Genomic DNA, 24375 nt, shown 5'->3' with positions numbered 1-24375 from the left:
TTCCTTCGTTGGAATTTCAACATCAACAACAGGGAATTTTTGTTTCTATGTAAGTATGTATGTGTGCAGATTTGTATGTTTTGCTTTATATATGTATTCTCGTGCATATAGTTGCATATCTAGACATGCTCATATATATTTAAATGATAAACTTCTGGAAAGTTTTACAGATTTTTACAGTTCCAGTGATTGCTTGGATCTGTAGTCTTCGAATTATCTTTCTCCTTTCTGGTTTTGAGAAGCCTAATTCCTCAAGATTGGTATCTAGGTAGTGTGTTACATATCCTTACGTATGCATGTATTGCATGTATGTTTGTATGTATGTATGGATGGATGGATGGATGGATGGATGGACGGATGGACGGATGGATGGATGGATGAGTATAGCATTAACTTTCGTTATATAAAACAACAAATCATATTTATATTTCAGGATTCAATCGTTTAGGCGTCATCCACTCAAATGAAACGGCGTATTGGGGAAAGGACTCTCCTAGCAATACCCAGACTGGTTTCTGGAACAACTACCAACCAAATGTGGATAAAGGAAAATGTAGTGCCGTTAGCCAAAGCGGGCAAAACTACAAGTGGTCGTTTACTAAATGCGACCTAGCTAAGGTCTTCGTCTGTGAAATGACAGCCTGTTCAAAAGGTTTGTTGTTAATTCCAACTATTTTCCATATTTTTGTCTTAATTTGTATACTCTTTTGTTGTAGTCATTGTTTCACGTTTTGATTTATTTCTTGGCATACTTAACCCATTACCTCCCATAATTCTATTAACTGGAATATTTTTATGAAACTTTGATTTCTAGCATAAAACAGCCTTAGAAACACGCTGGAATGATCAAAATAACATTTCAAAATAACATTTCAAAATAGCATTTTAAATAGAAATAAGCGAGATATTGGGTGAAAAATTAGCAAACTTCATTTGAATATCAGAGAAATATACCTAGTAGATATAGTAAAACGGTTAGATATGTGTAAATATTGACAGATAATTACGAAATTTGTAATTTTTAAGTGATCTCATATGAGATCACTGGTAGGTAATGGGTTAATGTGCATATCTGTAAATAACTAGTTAAAAACTACAAGCTATTTAGTTTCTGACACGTATTGGTCTCCTTTGTTTTACGAATATATATACCGGAGTAAGCACATGAAATGTGCAACAAGGTGGAAAAAAGAGTACTCAAATACCAGAGGTAGAGTAATATGCTTTATTTAAAAGCAGCAGAAATATAACAAAAAACTGTTACTCTGAGTTTCACGTTCCCGTTCATCGGACAGTTTTGTTAGAAAAATTTTTCTAACAAAACTGTCCGATGAACGGGAACGTGAAACTCAGAGTAACAGTTTTTTTGTTATATTTCTGCTGCTTTTAAATAAAGTATATATATATATATCGAAGCCCCACAAAGATCAATCACAAACAAAAAGAAATAGCATGATGAGACTTGATTATTGAGCTCGACTTAAACAGCTGAAGCTCTATTCTCTGCAACGCCGCCGTAAGCGATACATTATTTGCACCATGTAGAAAATATTCCACCAATATTATCCAAATGTTATCGGTATTACGTTTACAATTCACCCAAGATTAGGCTCCCCGGCCAATGCGTCCCCTACAAATGTCGTGATCACATCACATAAGAACATTGCGACACAATTTCTTCACTGCAAATGGTCCTGCACCTTTCAGTGTTATCCCGAAAGAAATTAAGGAAAAACCCCACAACTTTCAAACGGTACCTGGCAAATTCCTCCAGAAAATACCGGATAAACCACCTATACCTGGATACATCGCAATCAACAACTTTCTGCTTGAGTGGTCCATGTTGTCCCGAAATAATTAACTAAGACTTTTCCAGATGGTGCTACTGAGTTAGTCATGGTTTGGGCCGATAATGGCCGAAACCAATCTAAGTTACTAATTTATGTGTGTGTGTGTGTGTGTGTGTGTGTGTGTGTGTGTGTGTGTGTGTGTGTGTGTGTGTGTGTGTGTGTGTGTGTATTCATATAGATAGATAGATAGATAGATAGATAGATAGATAGATAGATAGATAGATAGATAGATAGATATGAATGTGTGTCATACCATTGCTTTTGTTTGACATAAAGAAACATCTTTAGCAAACGCACGGTACCATTCATGAATGCCGCAAAACAATACGTCAGTGACTTATGTAAAACTCGTACTTAAAGGTGTCTGCATACATTCTCATGGAAAATGCCTGACTAATGTCATTTGTCATGGCAGTGCATCACGATGAAATGTCCGAACCATATAATATGATATAGATCCTGTTTTCATTGTCGTAGTTTTATCTTAATGTCTCGTTACCATTGTTATCGGGAATTATACATGGTCGAGGAAGATATATCACTTTACAGATGAATTATATAAGCTGTATTCAGTTTCATCTCTTTCCCATACATTTACCGCCAATATCAACTTTGTTTTACATCTTATAGCAGCTGATAAAATAAACTACCTGTCAAATACTGAGGTCGATTTAATTGAAGCTTCCTAAGGTTCTTAAAACAAGAAACTGCAGCTGGAAAATTCTAAGGAATCATGTCAGAGCTGCCTGTGCGTTAAGACTATACAGAGTGTTCGTATATTATCCTGACAACTTCCACAATTCAATTCAAGTGTTGACATTGTAAAGATATTTTATGGACATGATGTATAAGATATAAACACAGCTACAAAACTCTTGCTAGAATCAGTGATTCCATGTATCAACAACATTGTAAAACATAACGATGGAACAATGCCATATACGTCCTATAAATTTCACGAGATATGTGACGCATCTATCAACCCGTGGGGTATGGTGGTTGCTGTATTGGGTGTGCTGCCACACCCAATGCCACCAAATTATAAGCATGGGTGTAAGAACTGGAAATCCACTTAGACCCTTGTGGAGCATAGGGCCGGTTTCCCGGTTTCCATGGTGTATGTGTTCCTCCCTAGCTGGACAGGGCGCCAGTCCATCGCAGCTTTTTACTCAAGAAACAAGAAGAAAGAGTGTGAGAAAGAGTACAACAGGGGTCACCACCACCCACTGTCGGAGCCTCGTGGAGCTTTTAGGTGTTTTCGCTCAATAAACACACACAACGCCCGGTCTGGGAATCGAAACCGCGAACCTCCGACCGCGAGTCCGCTGCACTAACCACTGGGCCACTGCGCCTCCACTTGCGCCCTTTTAAAGCCTAGCCAGGCTCATGGGCCCGGTTTCCTGGTTTCAATGGCGTATGTGTCCCCCAGCTGGACGGGACGCCAGTCCATCGCAGCGTCACTCAATTTTTCCAGCTGAGTGGACTGGAGCAACGTGAAATGAAGTGTTTTGCTCAAGAACACAACGCGTCGCCCGGTCCAAGGAATCGAAAGCACCATCTTACGATCATGGTGCTGACACTCTAACCACTAAGCCACGCGACTCCACCGCGTGTAAAAACAGTTTTCCATTAAGGTTTGTGATTAAATTAATAAGGTTAATATTTTCGATGGGTGTGCAGCACACCCGGAATATACGCCCCTGCTATCATCGCACTCGACTCTAACCCACAAAAGAGACCGATAGAATAAGTACTCGGCTTACAAAGAATAAGTCCTGGAGTCGATTCGTTCGACTAAAGGTGAGGTTCCAGCATGGCCACAGTCAAATGACTAAAATAAGTACATATATATAGCCATGTAACGATAAATTTAAATATGGAAGAAATCTAGAAATACGGTATTGATCTCCAAATTTTGATTTTTTGTTTGATTTCTTTATTTGTTTGTTTGTTCTAAAAGATTATTTCCCGAAGACGTGTATGGCAACTTATATGTTTGACTTAAACTTGACGGTCAAATATAGCTTTATAAAGAAATGTTGACAGGAATAAATTACATTGATAATGGATATTAGCGTCAAATCTCTCACTTAAATGTAAAAATTTAAATATATATATATATATATAGACGTAGGAGTGGCTGTGTGGTAAGTAGCTTGCTTACGAACCACATGGTTCCGGGTTCAGTCCCACTGCGTGGCACCTTGGGCAAGTGTCTTCTACTATAGCCTCGGGCCGACCAAAGCCTTCTGAGTGGATTTGGTAGACGGAAACTGAAAGAAGCCCGTCGTATATATGTATATATATATATATATGTATGTGTGTATATGTTGTGTATCTGTGTTTGTCCCCCCAACATCGCTTGACAACCGATGCTGGTGTGCTTAGGTCCCCGTAACTTAGCGGTTCGGCAAAAAGAGACCGATAGAATAAGTACTAGGCTTACAAAGAATAAGTCCTGGGGTCGATTTGATTCGACTAAAGGCGGTGCTCCAGCATGGCCGCAGTCAAATGACTGAAACAAGTAAAAAAAAAGAATATATATATATATATATATATATATATATATATATATACATATATATGTATGTATGTATGTATTATGTCAAGTCGCTCTTATGTGCTACTGGTAACATGTAACTCAGTACAACCTGTTGCATGGTCGGGTCTCGGTGACTAAACCGGCAACCCCACCAAGCTTACTTGGTGAGAAGGGTGACTGTTGGACACCCTGCAGGATAAAATAGAAGACCCGTCAAAGAGCGGAAGAACTCAGAAGTGTCAACGGCCATCCAATAAAGTATGCAAAGTTGTGTGGGTGTATTTTGTGCTGTCTGTGTGTATTCTTCAGTGTATTTTTTCATGAATTTTTTTGAATAATTTTGTGTATTATGTAAATGGTAATTTTTTTTCTATGAATGTATATATTTTTATATTTATATTTATATTTTGCATATATGTATTTACATATTTTTATCTTCTTCAGTGTGTATGATGTTGTGTATTCATTATTGCTAACTTTGTGGTTGTTAATGTGTGTCTGTGTGTGTGTCGGTGTGATTTACATTTTCATAGTTTATGGCTCTCGTAATTGTATTTAAGGTGCCACGCATTGGGATTGAGCCCGGGGCCATGCGATTTGGAAGCAAACTCCTTATCACATAGGTACTTCTGCGGCTTGTATGTAGTCAGAAATGATTGCAATCGTAATAATATTTCTATTTCTGTTTCAACAGATACGTTTAGATGCAACAATGGACGGTGTATAGGTAAACAAGGGCTCTGTGATGGAACTGACAATTGCTGGGACCTTACAGATGAAGTCAGTTGTGGTGAGTGAAATACTCAGACTGGATATTTCTTGTCTTTATATTTCCTTATTTATTTATTTATTTATTTATTTATCAATTTATATATTTATTTATGAGGGTTAAACCAACACCTGATCTACACGCATACATGCTTACATACGCTAGGGATACCTATATGTGTAAATACTTACGCATATTCAAATACATACACGCTTGAAGGATCTTCCATAAGTGTCGACGATGGAAGCTTTCAGGGGTTTTTTTTTCAATCAACTGAACTGCTTCCTCGTTAAAGTAACCAGTAATTAGACAAATTTCAAACAGAACCAGCGAGACACAATATGTAACAACGATGGATCATTGAATTATAACAAGGGTCTTCCATACAGTTTCCATCTACATACATACATACATACATACATATGTGTGTGTATATATATATATATATATATATATATATATATATATATATATATATATATATATATATATATACAGTTCACTCAAGCAGAATCAAGTTCAAATATTATAGCGTTTATTATGACATTTTTTTAATTTTATTTATTTATTCTGGCAAGTATGTCACTATGTATTTTATAGAGTGTGTGTGTGTGTGTGTGTCTGTGCGCGCGCGCGCGTGTGTTTGTTCATTATCTTATTGTCGAAGTTGAGCAGACAGTATTGTAACTAACTTCGTCTATCACAGTAGGCACTCCAATCATATATCAATTCCTGGCTTACGTTTGACACTAATAAACTAATAATTCCAAGTTTTAATTCCTGTTTCATAGAATTTATGTAAGCAAGTCTTACGTTAGTTTTCTGTTGATTATATGCTTAGTAAATAGTTCTCCTCAATGAAATCTAATATTAGTTACGCACATATATATATATATATATATATATATATATGTATATATATATATATATATATATATATATATAAACATTCATATATATACATTTATATGCATATAAAAGTGTGTGTGTGTGTGTGTGCAGAATATACAATATGCAATATATACACAGAGTATGCAAAATATGCTTTCATCAACTGATGTAATGTAATAGGTATGTACTATGGGTATTTTAGTTTGGTTTACCACTGAAACTCCGGTTGGAGCTGCAATTGAAACGTGTGGTGTTGAAGCTGCGTGTCAGACACGGCTACAAATGGTTTCTTCTTGAGGGGATAGATTTAGATTAAAATAAAAAATGAAACAGCAAAACATTTGGCTTCACTCAAAAAAGACATTTTATTTTAGTGAGAGAATATAAACATATAGAGTTTCTTACGGCTGTCTTTTAGAATAGCCAAACATGTAGATCTTGATATTGGGTAAGGATTCCATAAGCCGAATATACCGTCATCAGAGAGATGTAAAAATGAAGAAATATCTCCAGTCGAGGATATTAGCATACTTCAGTCTGTCAAAAATGAAGTAAGGAGTAATATAGGTTTGCATTACGTAGTTCCATGATCAGATAAATAATATTGTTTTAGGAGATAATCCATGGCAAGGAATAGAGAAAATTACCAGTTTCCATTTTTTAATAGAAAGTGAATGGGAGTTGAGTTGGATTATATACTACAGCGTAGAGGAGGAAAGACAGAGAGTTAGATGTCGCAAATCAGATACATACTACTCTGTGTAGTTGGAGTGTGCATATTCATAGACAGATGGATAAATAGGTGAGGAATAGTAGATGGATGTCAGATACTGTCATCATTTAGTTGAACACCAGTGCTGGCCAGAATTCTAAGGAGGCAAGAGTGGAAAGGGGTTTGAAGGATAATAAAGTGTTTGTAAAAGATAATGAAGGTCTTGAACTACAGAGGGTATGATGCTACTAGAAGTGGAGGTAGTTTTAGGGATCTCCTAGTTATAGTAGTGATATAAAAAGATGCCCATAACATTAATTAAAATCTAAAGATCGGTAATGTTAATGAAGTTGTATGCACGTTGCGAATCGATGAATAAAAATAAAATTCAAAGGTGACTCACAAGTCAAAATTGAGTAAAAGACATTTATTTACGTTAAATATAGCGAAATTATAAAGCCCAGAGGTGAAGAAAAACTAGTGATAATGGACAATGGAAGCTAGATGTCATGAATAAATTAGTGAAAAGATCTAGAAAGTTAAACTAATATATATATACATATGGCTGTGTAGTAAGAAGTTTGCTTCCCAACCACATGGTTCCGGGTCTAGTCAATGGTGTCTGGATATCTGAAGTAATTATACCTCTTTATTGCTGAAAAAATAAGATTGACGTGACGCCGTTCGAAGGTATTTTCAAGGTGTTTGTTAATGAGGTTATTGCAGGTGTGATGTGAGATATTATGAGTCACATGTGTTACTCCTTGTAGGAGAAAAGTTAAGTAGGAATGAAGGTTGGTACCAATGGCGTAGGAAATTGTGTTGCTGGAGTTGACGTCGAGTCATTGATGTGTAGAAGGAAAACTTTGAGAGCCAAAACTGAATTCCTAGGAACCACCAGACTTGGTAGAGCGTGTGTGTCAAAAACAAAAAGACTCCATCAGCACATGCCCTGATCTTACAATCCAACAGGAAGAGGCCGATTCAAGAGACAAGAAATAAAAGAGCCTAGAGGTGGGCGATTTCGCTATAAAATTTGTTTGCTGGGCACGGCCGAAACCATTTTTTCACTAAATTTCTCAAATACGTCCATTAGTGAGTGACACACGAGAGGTCTTCAGTATCTCTACCTTTACGAAAACCGTACTGCAGCGCATGTTCAAAGATCAGCGTTAGCCCTGTACAAAGATGAGGACTGGGTAGACATTTTTGGCGCATTATTTGTGGATAATGAAAGAGTCATTAGCAGAATGGTGGATTTGTTGGTTTGAAGATTTTTTTTAATGATTCTGTAACCTCTTCTCTTCCAGAAAAGGTATCAACCATGAATTTTACATTATTAATCATTTCTTTCTTTCCATTTTAGACCAACAATGTCAGTATTATGAATCAGGATTAAACGGATTAATTAAGACTAAAAACTTCCCGAATGATTACGACAATGACACTTTCTGTATGTGGAGAATAGAAGCAGATGTAGGCAATTTCGTCAAGTTGACGGTAAGATTATTTTAATATTATACATCACACATATCAAGTTGAGGTTAGCTCTACCTTACAGCTGTCTAAAGTCATTTAAAACAAATAACGACCAAATACCAAATTAAAACTGTTTTGAACCCGAACAAGACAAAAAGGAATGCAAATTATTAGAATTGTTTTTTTTTTTTTATTAAGTTGTTGTTGGTGTAGAATTTAGGTGCATGGGAAGATACTGTCAACTTAAAAGACTTAACAATAACCTGAAGAGAGAAACAGTTGAATCCGAGAAAACATGTTAGGTCTTTGTGGGGATGCGTCAAGTACGCAAGGCGTACTTAATATGTATGTGTGACTATGTGAAAGGAAGTTTGCTTCCCAACCACATGGTTCCGAGTTCAGTCCCATTTCATAGCACCTTGGACAAGTGTCTTCTGCTATGGTCTCCGACCGAGTAAAGCCCTTGTGAGTGGATTTAGTAGACGAAAATTGAAATCCCGTTGTGTATGTGTGTGTGTGTGTGTGTGTATGTTTGGGAATATTTGTGTGTGTGTATGTACATCTTTGTTTTCTGTGTTTGTTTTCCACTACTGCTTGAGAACAGGAGTTGCTGCGTTTACGTCCACGTAATTTAGCAGTTCGGCAAGAGGCCGATAGAAGAAGTATCAAATTTAAAAACACAATAAGTCCTGGGGTCGATTCATTCGACTAAAAATTCAAGGCGTTGCCCCAGCATGGGCGCAGTGTAATGAGGGAAATATGCAAAAGATAAAAGATAAAGCGCTCTTAGAATACATAATTTTGAAATTATGAAGATGTCTAACGTGCTGAGGAACCCTCAGATAAAGAGCTCTGTCCAAAAACATTACACTTTACCTCTTAATCATGAAAAAGAAATTTATTCTACCTTTAAAACAAATTATAACCTGAAAGGCCTTGGTAAAATAGATAGGGATTGAAGGACCTTGATATGATACCCTAAATGAGGATATCGTCTGAACCCATCGGTACTTATTCCCCAAATTCAATAAAATAGATCGTAAACCATCATAAATAATAACGATTGCGAAGAATGGGATTATAATGAATAAGGCCAGAGAAAACTATATCTGATTTACGGACATATATTTTTTTGTTTCTCTTAGCACTTTGATTATTAAGTCGCTTGATATCGCCTCTGATTTTCTGATACAATTTTGATACAAACTCCCAGTTGAAAAATGATGTTATAAAAAGCATCCATCAAAATTTCATGCTAATTTATAATCTAAACATCAGTTCAATAATGGTGACGTTATTTTTACTAAATCCTTTATTATTTTCGAAATTAATTGACAAAAGCGAAGCATTCATCAGAAATAGACTAAGAAAAGGTCTAAACCTGCTTTATTTTCCTATTATGTATTTTTCTTTACTTTATCTTCTATTTACTTAATCATTTGTTGATTTATTTTTACAGTTTAACGAATTTCTTACTGAAAATTGTACAGATGTTGTTGAAATATTCGTTGGAGGTGATAGCGAAACAGATTCCATTCTGTTAGCTAAACTCTCAGGAAACATGCCTACAAATACTGAATATTTAAGCTACAACAACAAAATGCTTCTCAAATTCACAAGTGACTTCGAAAACACAATGAAAGGGTTTTCTGCTAATTGGATTGCTGGTAAAGTATTTGGTCTAACTATACTGAATCTCTTGAAATCGTATTCATAAGTTTTGATACATACCATCATCAGTAACATCATCATTGTCACCTTTCTCCTTACTATAATTCGTTTCAAATGTTGGCACAAGACTAACACGTTAGTGGGGTAGGAATAAGTTGATTACATCGTTCCCAGTGTTCAATTGGAACTTATTTTATTGATCCGGTAAGGATTAAAAGCAAAGTCAACCTGGCTGGAATTTGAACTCAGAACGTAAAGATGAGGGAAACACCTCTAAGCTTTTTCCCCCGACTTGCTAACGATTCTGCCAGTTCGCCGCTTTTCTCGATACTTTTATGCCTTTTATGCCTTAAATAAGCGAGCTAGTAGAGTTATTTCTTTCTGTTATTTACATTCTGTGATCAAATACCACCTAGGTCGATTTTGCTTTCCATTCCCTTCGGGATCGATAAAATTAAGTACCAACCAAGTAACTCCTTTCCCCAAAAATTGAGGTACAAGGCGAAAATCATTCGCCCTGTACCTGTCAGAATCAATTATTATAATGCCTTAGTGATGTCTACCGATTCTCGGCGTAATCAGTAGACGTCAGACGAAATTTTGACATCGAAACGGTGGTTGTTTGTTTATTTAAACAATATACATATTACAGTGAGTTTTGTTTTCTTCTGATCTTTTATTTTAATTTTTAGTTCCCACTGGCTACTCACACTCTATGTTAACGGCCACTGAAAATGAACAAATACTCAGCTTCAATGATAATAAGAATCTTCTACATAACACATGGACAATAACAACAAAACATAGAAGAGAAATAGTCAGCCTAATAGTGAGTTATGTACCTTATTTTTCTTACCCAGTTTGCACGAAATTTTCTGGAGTACAATTTCGTTGGGAATATTGCTTGCAAATTTGTGCCTTTATATCTACTTTCTACTTTTCCTGATCGTTCTCAAAACACAACCATGTTAGTTTTTTTTTTATTTTCCTTTTATATTTCATTGTTTTTATTTACTTTGCTTTCTGTTTTTTTACTCGGTAAATAATAAAGTTTCACATATCTAACATGGTGGCTTGAAAAAAATTCGAATCGCTGAGATTATATCAACAATTAGAAAACGAAACCACCTTCAAGGGATGTTTAGAATTAAAAAAAACCACAGGCAAGGGAAATTATTCCAGCTATGTCAAACAAGCGGAATTTATGGAAAACAAAATCTATGCAAATAGCAACGGACCCGTTGTTTAAAACAAACTGATGAAAACAACAGAGATGTTTCGATGTACGATGATCTTTCCCTTTACTAGTTCAGTTTCATAAGCTTGTTTGTATATCATACAAGATACGGCTAACGTATTAGTATCAACATTTCCTCAATAGTACTTTCATCCCATTCCATTTTATTCGATTTCCTCATAGAAGCTTGTTCACCCCAGCAATTTATCGTTTCTCGTAGGTGAAAGCCTGAGAAAACTGAAAAAACGAAAAAAAGCGCAAAAACTGTCTGGCATAATATAATCAAAATGGCTTTCGACTTTGTGAATTTTCCAACACTATACTGAAGAAATAAGGATTATTTGGTCACAAAATATTTTGTATTTTCATTAATAAATTTGTTGGGGTGGAGTCGGAAATTTCGCTAACATTTGAAGGTGGGACCTGTTTCTGTTTATTTGAGAAATAGAAGGTAGTAACATTAGTTATGTAACATTAGTTAGAATAATAGGACATTAGTTAGAATAATAGGACTGAGGGGAAAACAGCATAGAGAAGATTCTGCATACCAAACTTCACTGACCTGTGATTATCCTTGTAATTAGTCGACAAAATCTCCCTCAAGTTATTTCCCTTTTATGTTTGTCTCTGTTAATTTTCATTAATCCCAACAGCATTTCACTTTCTTCATTTCTCGTTTGATGCTATATTCTCTATAATTATCAAATATACTGTTGTGTGGATTCAAATTGCTTTTATATTGTCACAGAAACAAGGCATGGTACTTCACGACAAAGACGAAGTTATTGTGTATGACGGAGATAGTGTCGAATCTCCTATTATTGGTCAATATAAACTCACTGACTTTGGCACTGATGGACCTGATATAATCATGTCGACTGGACCAAAACTTCACATCCTTTTAAAAACACGGGGAATTGACTCAAAAGTCAACGTAAAGTTTTTATACAAACAAGGTAAGACCCAGTACCTAAATATTTCTCTCTTTTACTCTTTCACTTGTTTCAGTCATTTGACTGCGGCCATGCTGGAGCACTGCCTTTAGTCGAACAAATCGACCCCAGGACTTATTCTTTGTAAGCCTAGTACTTATTCTATCTGTCTCTTTCGCCGAACCGCTAAGTTACGGGGACGTAAACACACCAGCATCGGTTGTCAAGCGATGGTGGAGCGGACAAACACAGACGCACAAACACACATACATATATATACATATATACGACGGGCTTCTTTCAGTTTCCGTCTACCAAATCCACTCACAAGGCTTTGGTCGGCTCGAGGCTATAGTAGAAGACACTTTCCCAAGGTGCCACGCAGTGGAACTGAACGCTGTGCCATGTAGTTGGTTGGCAAGCTACTTACCACACAGCCACTCCTGCGCCTATATATATCTATATATGTATGCGTGTGTGTATGTTTATTTGGGTGTGAGTGTGTATTAATGTTTGTTGTTTATATGCAAATTTGTATATAAAAACAGTCGAGTGTTACATTTATCGATGTAAGCCTGATGACGAAGTCACAGTCAACTTGTTTTATCTCTCTTTCTCCCTCTCTCACGCTATGCATATATATACACGCGCGCGCGCATGTGTTTGTGTGTGTAGACACATGGCTTAGTAGTTAGGGTGTTGGACTCATGATCGTAAGGGTGTAGTTTCGGTTCTTGCGCCAGGCCACGTGTTGTGTTCTTGTGTAAAACACTTCATTTCACGTTCCTTCAGTTCAATCAGCTGCCAAAATAGAGTAATGCCAAAATGCCAAAATGCAACGGATCTGACGTTAACAGAACCGAGACCCCTGAGATCCTAGAAACATCACTGACGATGCATCCCAAAATAACCGCAAGATGTATCTTGAAACTAAATTAAATCACGCGCGCGCACACGCACACACACACACACACACACACACACAAACGCTCGTAAGGAACTTGAAGAATGAATAATCAACATCGGTTAGACAGACAGACGTTTGTTTTTAAACGAATTAATATTACCTTACTGAAATTCAAAATTACATAGCTGACAGTAATAAACCTTTATTCAACCATAATCAAAAACGCAAATAAAATGACACTCAACTATCCAGGCCTCTTCATAATACATACATACATACATACATACATACATACATAAAGATAGAGAATCTCAAGATTTTATGACAACATGAGTAATTTTCTAAAGCACATTATTACCTCCGCCTTAGCGAAGGCGGAAGTATTGTTTTCAGTCGCGCTTGTTTGTTTGTCCGTGGGCAAGATATCTCAAGAACCGCTTGATGGATTCGGATGAAACTTTCAGGAATGTTTGGCCGCATGACTGGCACGAACTGATTAGATTTTAGGATCGATCTGGTACTGGACAAGGATTTTGGATTATTTTTCCGGATTTTTACTTAATTTTTGAGAGCAATCTGGTTCATTTTTAGTATTCTTATTTGTGAGAGCAATCAAGTTTATTTCAGACATTCTCATTTTAAAAATCATCTCCGGCTAATCGTTGAGAATACATTGGTGTTGCCTTGTCTAAGTGCTCTTGTTTACATTTCGCTTCTAATCTGAGTTTACAATTGAACAATTACGACATGTCAATGGCTACTCCTCTTGTGATGCTGATTAATTGGCACTACAATTCAAACATTTGACCAATAAAGCTTTCTAAATGTTCATTAGAATTACCAGAATCAGACCATCTTGATGCCCGAAAACTTTTAATTTCAAGTATTCTAACGATAATTATGTGTTTTTGTAATCTTTTAAATACATTTTCTACTTACCTGAGAATCCCTTTTGTTATTTCTTTGATGCGTTGAAGTCAAATATAAAATAGACATTTTATTTATACGATAGGTGTTAACTGCGTCAACTAATTTTATTCATCATTAATGTGTTTTTTTTTTCGTTCTAGGCTGCAACACCATAACTAATAATGCTTTATCTGGTGAAATCGTATCTCCTGGCTTTTATGCAGGTATAAACTTTCCTAACTCAGTTTCTTGTCAATGGACCATCGCTTCCGAAGCGTCAAGAGGTCTCATCCTCAAATTTATATATAAGTCAGACGATGACACATTACTTGTAAGTAACTATATATTTCTTGTCAGTCATATACTACAAAATATAACATTAAATGCTTAAAATATGTAAGCGGAATTATTGCTGTAAATCCGATAATAATTTCTCGGATCATTAATCTCGTCCATATCTGCATTACATTTTGAACGGATTCATTTCCTATTCTCATAACCAAGCTTTTCCTGAATGTGAACTCATTGAATAATTCAATAATTTGCCGTTTTTGGTCTGGTTCTTTCTGCTTTTAGCTCAAATCCAACCAGGGCCAATTTTACTTTTCATTCTTTCCGGTTTCGATAAATAATTGGTCCAGTATTGAGATCGATTCTTATGAATGTGTGTGCGTATGTGCGTGTGTGTGCATGCGCATGCATGTGTATGCATGTGTGTGTGTACGCATGTGTGTGTGTGTGTGTGTGTGCGCCCGCACATGTTCGTTCATATATGCGGCGGAGGACGTGCGCGACATGGACGCAAAACCAGAGGGGCGCGTCCACACACCCGCATTTACAACTATGTACTTGCACATACCGCTTCTTCCTACTTCCCCTCCAACAACCCGACCGGTTTCCTGTCCACCACGCGGTCGATTTCCTGCTCACCATGCAGTATTTTCCAACTAATTGTTGTCGTTGGTATTACCGATATACCAACATCAAACCACGACACCGTATGACCTTCCTCGAACAATTGCAGCTCACCTTATGGTAGTAACAATTAACTTCTTTCATTCAAATTCAAAATAACTGAAGACTAGCATCACGCTTGAAACTCGGAGTACCAACGAATTTGAATCAAACTGTTTTGAGCTATATATATATATATATATATATATATATATATATATATATATATATATATATATATATATATATATCAAGTCATCCCTGATATATATATATGTATATTTCGATAGAAGATCCATTTTTCGTCACCAGTCACAAGTCTATCCAAAAAGGGTGAAATGAGTTCGCGAGAATGGAGAGAAGAGCAGATGTTAACTCAGGATTTGCAGTTGCCTTCGGACAATTCATTATCAACTGATAATGCAGTATTTTCTTCAAGTAATGCCTCAAAACGCTTATCATCAAACTCATCTTCATGTTCAAGGCTGAAATCTCCACTTCTGAATTTTGCAAACCATCTTCTGAAAGTTCTTTCATTCAAACATTCTTTCCCATAAACTGAGTGTATGTTTCGAGTCACCTCGGCTGCAGAGTTTCCTTTTTTGTACTCATAAAGCATTATGTACCTCAAAAATGCTCTTTGGATACTTCTATTTCAGAAAGGATTTTAATGAAAGAAATTTTAATTCTATTATTCTGTAAAATAATATTTAATTAGTTTAAATGTACACAAATGCATAAAAATAATTTCTAATTCCATTAGACATTCTAAAATACTATTAAATTATATATATATATATATATATATGACTGAACACTATTCAATTTTTTTTCTCCGTGTTTTTCTCCTTGTCTCCGTATTCTTTCTGTTGAAGAGCGTAGCTCGAAACGTCAAAGACTTTCCGTATTCCCGAGCGTCATACTAATATATACTTTTGTTATTTACACCACCTGTCCTCGTCTGTTGTTATTTTTTGTATATTCTCCTATATATATATATATCAGGTCATCCCATAAATTTTGTCCGATTTTACCTTTTTTTTTAAATTGAATGAAATTTAATAGTATTTTAGAATGTCTAATGGAATCAAAAATTATTTTTATACATTTGTGTATGTATATATATATATATATATATATATATATATTAAATCTCTGAACGAGGTATTAACAGTAACTGCACGACAAGGTGAAGTATATTTGCCACTTAAATGTGGCTGACCCCTAAGGGTGGATGTTACTGTTGCTTTTAGCCCCCAGGAGAACATCTCCTCCAGCTGGCTATTGACACACATCTGTGTCCTGTCTATATTTGCAAAGGGAAGTCATCCTTCCCATCTTGATCTGCGATACGTACGGACTCGAGTTTCTGGGTATTTTCCCTTCCTCAGCGTACGACAATCGCCGACCTTCGATGCGAAAGATATATACATATATATATATATATATATATATATATATATATATATATATATATATATATATATATATATATATATATACACAACCGAGGGGGCCAACGAATGTCAGCAAACCTGGAAATGAAGTTGTCACCAAAGAGAGGGTGAAGAACGTCTGCTGATGCTCTGACTTTGAAGGCCGTCGCCCCATCCTGCTGAAACCACACACGTCGAATAAGCATACGTTTTCATCGTAATTTAGGCACAAGGAAGTTGTTTATCATCTAGATGTAACGCTCGGAGTTCACAAAATCAGCATTTCCATTATTGTCTGTATCGAATTCTGTATCAAAGCTTGTCTGACGCGTTCCACATTTTCCGAGGTTCGTACCGGTGTCAGTTTATTTATGTCCTTTTAACTTATGGTTCGGCAAAAGAGACCAATAGATCAAGTACCAGACTATAAAAATAAGTACCGGGGCCAATTTACTCTATAAAATACCTTTCAAGACACTATCCCAACACGGTCGCCGTCCAATAACTGAAACGTGTAAAAGAATAAGTAAAACATGTGTGCGTGTGTGTGAGTGTGCGTACGTGCGTGCTTCCATATATGTATGTTTCTATAAAGAACAAATAAAATATTTTCTACTTTTGCAACTTTCCCCACTTTCAGGTGAAATATAATAACGGCAGTCAAATCGTGGAAGTAAATGCAGTCAATGTAGCAGATATAGAGGTACCTGATGGACAGGTAAACGTCTCCTTCACTACCAACAGCATCAAGAATAAAAAAGGCTTTAAAGCTAAATATTCAGTGGGTAAGGAATAACATTATAACCCGATTTAGCATTATATTGTAATTTTCAGACACACATATGTATGTATACATGTATGTGTGTATGTATGTATGTATATATGTATGTGTGTATGTATGTATGTATGTATATATGTATGAGTGCATGTATGTATGTATGTATGAGTGTATGTATGTATGTATGTATGTATGTATGTATGTATGTATGTATGAGTGTATGTATGTATGTATGTATATATGAGTGTATGTATGTATGTGTGTATGTATGTATGCGTGTATGTATGTATGTGTGTATGTATGTATGTATGTATGAATGTATGTATATATATATGCATGTATGTATGTATGTATGCATGCATGTATGTATATATGTATGTATATATGTATGTATGAGTGTATGTATGTATGCATGTATGTATGTATGAGTGTATGTACGTATATATGTATGTATGTATGAGTGTATGTATGTATGCCATTATTCAATTTTATTTCAAGATTTCTTTGCCAATAAAGAAAGAGCCGGTTTCTAACCTAGATCCAAGGTTCCTTCATTGGAATTTCTATAACACCAACAGGGTATTTTTGTATGTATGTATGTATGTATGCATGCAGATGTATCTATGTGCAGATTTGCATGTTTTGTTTTATGCATGTATTCTCATGCATATAGCTGCATGTCTAGACATGCTCATATATATCTAAATGATAAAACTTCTGGAAAGTTTTACAGGTTTTTACAGTTCAAGTGATGGACTGGATCTGTGGTCTTCACATCAGCTTTCTCCTTTCTGGTTTTGAGATGTCTAATTTCTCAAGATTGTTATTTAGGCAGTATGTATGCATGTATGTATGTATGTATGTATGTATTTATGTATGTATGTATGTGTGTACGTGAGCAAGAGCGCGTCTATATAAGTGTATATTGCATAGGATCATATACATGAACATATATATATATGCATATATATAAATACATTTTAACAGAAATTGTTTCGAGTAAATTTATATGCAGTCTGAGACATGTGGATGATCACCTACCTATGTCCATACTTTCATGTGAGTACTCATTCTACGAGTACACATTTATATTAACATAAATTTTATATCGGATAAATACCTGCGTATAACACACGTATATCATACTCTCACACGCACGTGCACACGCACAGATGCACACAAACATGCATATATATACACATACGTATATACACACAAACGTTCACACATATATATAAATGTATCTATACACAAACATATATATATATATACATATATACACATATACGTATGTATATACATACATACGTGTCTGTGTGTGCGTATGTGTTTGTGAGCATAGGATTAGAAGCGTATAACCATTCATGTATCCAAGCATATGAGTACATTTAGTACGGGAAAAGAGAAATGTGAAGAAGTTTATGTCGTTGGAAGAGAGAGAGAGGTGGGGGAAGAAAGAAATAAACAAACAAACAAATAAAGGAACAAATAAACAAGGTGCTGCCGAGTATAGATATATGATACCTTTTATAGTCAATCCACCAAGTATTATGTCTTTTCATTCATAACCAGTATCACACAAAATATTAAATTCTGTTCTGTTTCACTGGCATATTTTTTTTCATTGGACACTTCTTTGGTTATTCTTTTTTCGCTTTATCTTTCTACGGTTTTTCACTCGCGCGTTTCGCTTGTCTCCTTGTACTTTCCTCTTTCTTGCTTCACCTTTATATTTGAGTGATTCTTATCTACTTATATTTTGATCTACGCACAACAAATTGCTGAATTGCTGTTACTCGCTGGCTGCCCAAATCAACTATATGTATGTATGTACATATGCATGTATGCACGTATATGTATGTATATATGTATCTATATTTATATATGCATGTATGTATTGTTATGTATGTATAAAGAACATTTTTTCCATTTCAGATTGTCCTGCCTTGCATCTGAACCAGTTCACAACTGCTCAGCCACCCTTAAATATATGGCATCAAGATTCTCAAGTAACCATTAGCTGTGTTAATGGCTATGGGTTCCGGGATGAAAAATTTGTGGGAAATAACTCTATCTTGCTTGAGTGTCAAGAAGGTGGGAAATGGAGTGTCCAAAAAATCCCAAAATGTTTGAGTAAGTATTAATTCTATGAGTGTGTTGGATTTTATTGTATTTTTTATTTTTATTTATTGTTTTAATCAAACTGGTGGGAAAAGCCCCAACAAAAGAAAAGGTTTCTTATAGACTCAGACATAGCTATGGAGTAAAGTTGATAACTTCACAGTATTTGGCTCTGAGTCTCTCAATCTTTCTCTCCCTCTTTTCCCTCTCTCTCTCTCTCATTCTCTATCTATTTGTTTATTTATACAGACATAGGGTAAAAATTAATAATTAATTGATAATTTGTAATTTTACCAAGTAGGTCGGTGTGTTAAAAACCATTATCGGTAAATATATAAACACAATTTAAAATTTAGGGTTCAGCAAGTATTGCTTCACCACACACCGAAAATTAGAAATAGCAGCCAAAACGGCTATTTTGCAGTTTTGGCTGCTATTTCTAATTTTCGGTGTGTGGTGAAGCAATATTTGTTTATCTATTTAACTATCTGTCTCTCCCACTGGCTCTCCGCTGCTCCTCTTTCTCTAGTTCATATTAACTATTTAACGTACTATTAAAATTTATATATCATTACTTTTGTTTCTAATTTTAGAAAACTATTGTGGACCAGCGAAATACATTAAGAATGGTTTTGTTTTCAACGCTACTGGTGCAATGGTTGGAGATACAGTGACGTATTCTTGTTACCCTGGTTATGTTATCAGTGAAAATAAAACCATTATGTGTACTTCCAATGGAACCTGGGAGACTTCACCGTCTTGCATTTGTAAGTTCCAGAAAAATTTGTTTCGAGTATCACCAGCTTTTTTTTTCCTACAGTACCAACGTTTGCCTTATTTTGACTATGATTCTTTTGAATTGGCAAATATGCTTAGATATCTAGTTTCTCTTTATTCTTGTTTCTATATACACGATGTTGGGGCTAAACTTGATAGGTCTCGTAAAAGGAAAACGAAATACGATATCTCATCCAGGAATAAAAGTATTCTGAAAAATATAAAAAATATCAATTGGATTATGGCTGGGAGAGAGATAACAGTTTACTCAAAATATTCTCCCTCAGCTCCTACCATGGCTTCAAGGCAGCTCCGGAAATTGGGGCGTGCTTTCTTCACTGTGTCTTTGGGAAGATCATTAAACACCTCCTTCATTTTGGCCACCAGCTCGGCCTTACTGACTCAGGTAGAGCGGTTGGTGTATTTCTCATCTGCGCTGCACATATAATGATCCATTGGATAATAACCGGTTGGGTTAGGAGGTCAGAAATTGTCTGGTGAAGTTGTAAAAAATTCTCCATCAATCACTTCTGACTCATTCTGGAGGTATAGCAACAACCGAATCCTGCTGCTACACACATGGCCCTCCGGCAGCTTCTCTCTGCAGCCAGATTTTGATCACAGTCTCCAGCAGCTTAACATAGTGTCTGAATTGAGCCTAAGGCCCTGTTCAAAGATGTGAGGATTAACTCCGGCGTGCAGAAGCAGTCAGAACGCCTGCCGTGTTTGTCACATCTTTTTAGTCTCCGGAGCAGCTGTCCATCTCACAACCTTTACAGTGTTCACAGAGCCCCGGGAGATTCTATGCGGTATCCAAGGGGTCGATAAAAACATAAAATTTTCCGACTATAACCATATATGATTTAATTTTTATTGTTCTTTATCAGTTTTGTTAAGTATTCTTATTAAATTTCTTTACATATTTCTTATTAAAAAGTGATAAAGAGCGAAGGAATTATGCTTTCAAATCAAGATTTTTTTATTCATAATACTTTTTTATATTCTTATAAAAATGTCCATAATGGGATTCCATATGATATCAACGATTCAATGATGGGGCCAGTGATATAAGAATTTTGCCGTCACTTCGTTTGGACAATGTGTTAGCAATTTCCTCGCCTTAATATTAACTAATCAGAAATGCGGCGAGCTGGCAGAGTCGTTAGCACGCCGAGGAAAAGTTCCTGGCGGCATTTCGTCCGTCTTTACGTTGTGAGTTCAAATTCCGCCTAGGTCAACTTTGCCTTTCATCCTTTCGAGTTCGATAAAATAAGTACCGTGTAGTCGCCTTAACTCCTGCCCCGAAATTGCTGGCCTTGTGCCAAAACCTAAAACCAATGTTAACTAAGCAGCAAAGTCGACGAGCTGGCAGGATTGTTAGCTCACCGAGAAAAATTCTCAACAGTATTTCTTTCGATTTGCGTCGTCAGTTCAGATACCACCAGGGTCGAATCTATCTATCATACTTTCGTGGTCGATAAAATAAGTACCAGTTAACCACTGGAGTCAATGTGTACGTATAGATACAATTTACTGTCCCGAGTAATTAGAGTGCTACTTTAGCTTTATATAAGACGGTGAGCCGACCGAATCGTTAGCACGCCGGACTAATACTTAGCAGCATTTCTTCCGGCCTTACGTTCTGAGCTCAAATTTTGTAAACGATTAACGTTTACAAAGATATTCGTTTTTATTTTTTGTTCTTTAATTGTCTACGCAAATTATTTCAGCAAGTGGTTGTAGCGATCGGTCTAACATCACCAATGGTCAAGTCGTGATTGAAAACGGCAATGGAACCACAGTGGGAAGCGTATTGAGATATAGCTGTGATCCTGGCTATCATATCGAAGGAAATCCACTTCAGTTGTGCTTGAAATCAACATTTTGGACCGACGAAGAACCAACTTGCAACAGTAAGGCTGTTTTTCACAACCGATTTTCTTCATTCAGTTTCTCCTTCTAAATTTTGTGGCTATTTTCAGATATTTTTTCTTCTTCTAAAGAAGAGTAAGTACGCGAAAGTTTAGATCTGTTCACATCCCATAGCAACTCACTTCGTTCAACATTTTTCTAAACTTCCTATGGATTAATTATGGCCGCTCTACAATTATTTATCTTTTAATTTTTACTTGTTTCAGTTATTTGACTGCCGCTTTGCTGGGACACCACCTTGAAGGGTTTTACTCGAACAAATCGACTGCAGGACTTGCATTTAATAGGGCCTAGTACTTATCCTGTCAAGTGAAGCAGGGTGGACAAACAAAAACGCAATGACAAAATCACACACTCATATACACACACAAATACGTACGCGCGCACGCACACACACACACACACACACACACACACACACACACACACACATATATATATATATATATATATATATATATATATATAGCAATGTTAATTCTCTAAATGAAGTATTAACAGTAACTGCACGATAAAGTGTAGTATATTGCCACTTAAGTGTGGCTGACCCCTAGGGGTGGATGTTACTGTTGCTTTTAGCCCCAGGAGGACATCTCCTCCAGCTGGCTTATCGACACACTACTGTCCTGATAACTTCCCTTGGCAAACAGGACACAGTAGTGTGTCGATAAGCCAGCTGGAGGAGATGTCCTCCTGGGGCTAAAAGCAACAGTAACATCCACCCCTAGGGGTCAGCCACACTTAAGTGGCAATATACTACACTTTATATATATATATATATATATATATATATATTAATGTGTATTAGTAATTAAGTATTACGTATGTACCTAGTAGTTAGTCGAGAAAGCACGTTCGCTGCCTATGGCAACCTGACGACATATACGCTATTTACAAAAGTGTCGCTGGATCAACCTCAGGAATTCCTTAAAGGTCGTTGAGTATAAAACAAATGATAGAGACAGAGAATGGAATATACGAGAAACTTTATTACTCACAACGATCCTGCATCGACCCATCCTGTATCGATCCCTCGATGATGCACCACAATCAGTTGCACAGTATCCCACTTGCAAGGGATTGATGCACGGTGGGTCGGAATGATTGTTGTGAGCAATAAACTTTCTCGTATATTCCATATTCCGTCTGTATTGTGTATATATATATATATATATATATATATATATATATATATATATATATATATATATATATATATATATATATACATATATATGTATGATATATATATACTTATTTATATATATATATATATATATATATATATATATATATATATATAAATAAGTATATATATATCATACATATATATGTATATATATATATATATATATATATATATATATATATGCATATATATATATGATATATATATATACTTATTTATATATATATATATGTATATATATATATATATATACATATACGTATATATACATATATATATGCATATATATACATATATATATTTACATATATATATACATATATATACATATACATATATATATACATATATATTATATATACATATATATATATATATATATATATATATATATATATATATACATACATATATATACTCGAAAATGGACGCGTGGCGTTTAATTAAATAACAATATAAATAATATATATGTGTATATACATATATATATATATATATATATATATATATATATATATATATATATATATATATACACATACATATACATGCATATACGGGTACAGAACGTCAGCAACTGTGTAAATAACATGAAATATGAAAACAAACGAGTTAAATACACAAAGAACGGGAGAGAAAAAATGAAAAACAGGACAAGTTACTGTCTACTCTTCATTTCGAGCATCCAACGACAATTGCTCCCATAAATTCTAAAATAAAATTTATGATTTATGAGAAGCTTCCACACAATTTCCGTCCAGCAAATTTCCCTCATAAAACATTGGTTGTCCCCCGGACTGTAGTAGAAGACGTTTGCCGAAGATATCACGTAGTGCGATTGAACCCAAAACCACACAGCCAAACCGGCACCTGTACATTTTACATTTTGATTTCGATAATTAATTAAACCGTTTATAATTTATGAATATTGTCGTTATTTTTGTTATATTTCATTTTTTTTTGTTTTGTCTTTTTCAGAATTTAATTGCACGATTATAGGCCTCTCTGATAAAATACCAGAAGTAAACATTACACAGATCGAAGATGTACCATACAATGAGACTATCAACATTAGTTGTAATGAAGGATATAACCTAACAGGACCTTATACAATTCGGTGTACTGAAAATCAAACTTTTAGTTTATCGTCGTGTCAAGGTAATACTAATGTATATATAATTCGAGAGAGAGAAAGAGTGTGTGTGTGTGTATGTGTGTGTGTGTGTGTCTGTGTGTGTGTGCGTGTGTGTGTGTGTGCATGAGTCTGTTTATGAGGGTATGAGTTATCT

General features: G+C 35.5%; 1 protein-coding gene across 1 annotated transcript in view; it reads left to right on the top strand.

The window, feature by feature from the left end:
* The window catches only part of LOC106868257 (uncharacterized), a 228182-nt gene that overhangs the window by 82863 nt on the left and 120944 nt on the right, over window positions 1–24375 (top strand). The window contains exons 5-16 of the mRNA XM_089358208.1: window positions 434–652; window positions 5087–5182; window positions 8131–8264; window positions 9703–9910; window positions 10607–10743; window positions 11900–12107; window positions 14061–14230; window positions 16930–17074; window positions 19003–19200; window positions 19782–19955; window positions 21696–21878; window positions 24065–24244. Of these exons, the coding sequence (XP_089214334.1) occupies window positions 434–652; window positions 5087–5182; window positions 8131–8264; window positions 9703–9910; window positions 10607–10743; window positions 11900–12107; window positions 14061–14230; window positions 16930–17074; window positions 19003–19200; window positions 19782–19955; window positions 21696–21878; window positions 24065–24244 (2052 nt within the window). The remainder of the gene's footprint in view (window positions 1–433; window positions 653–5086; window positions 5183–8130; window positions 8265–9702; window positions 9911–10606; window positions 10744–11899; window positions 12108–14060; window positions 14231–16929; window positions 17075–19002; window positions 19201–19781; window positions 19956–21695; window positions 21879–24064; window positions 24245–24375) is intronic.

This window comes from Octopus bimaculoides, chromosome 9 (genome assembly GCF_046866305.1).
Source record: "Octopus bimaculoides isolate indiv1 chromosome 9, ASM4686630v1, whole genome shotgun sequence".
NCBI classification, from domain to species: Eukaryota; Metazoa; Mollusca; class Cephalopoda; order Octopoda; family Octopodidae; genus Octopus; species Octopus bimaculoides.
This window is presented reverse-complemented; position numbering and strand designations above follow the sequence as displayed.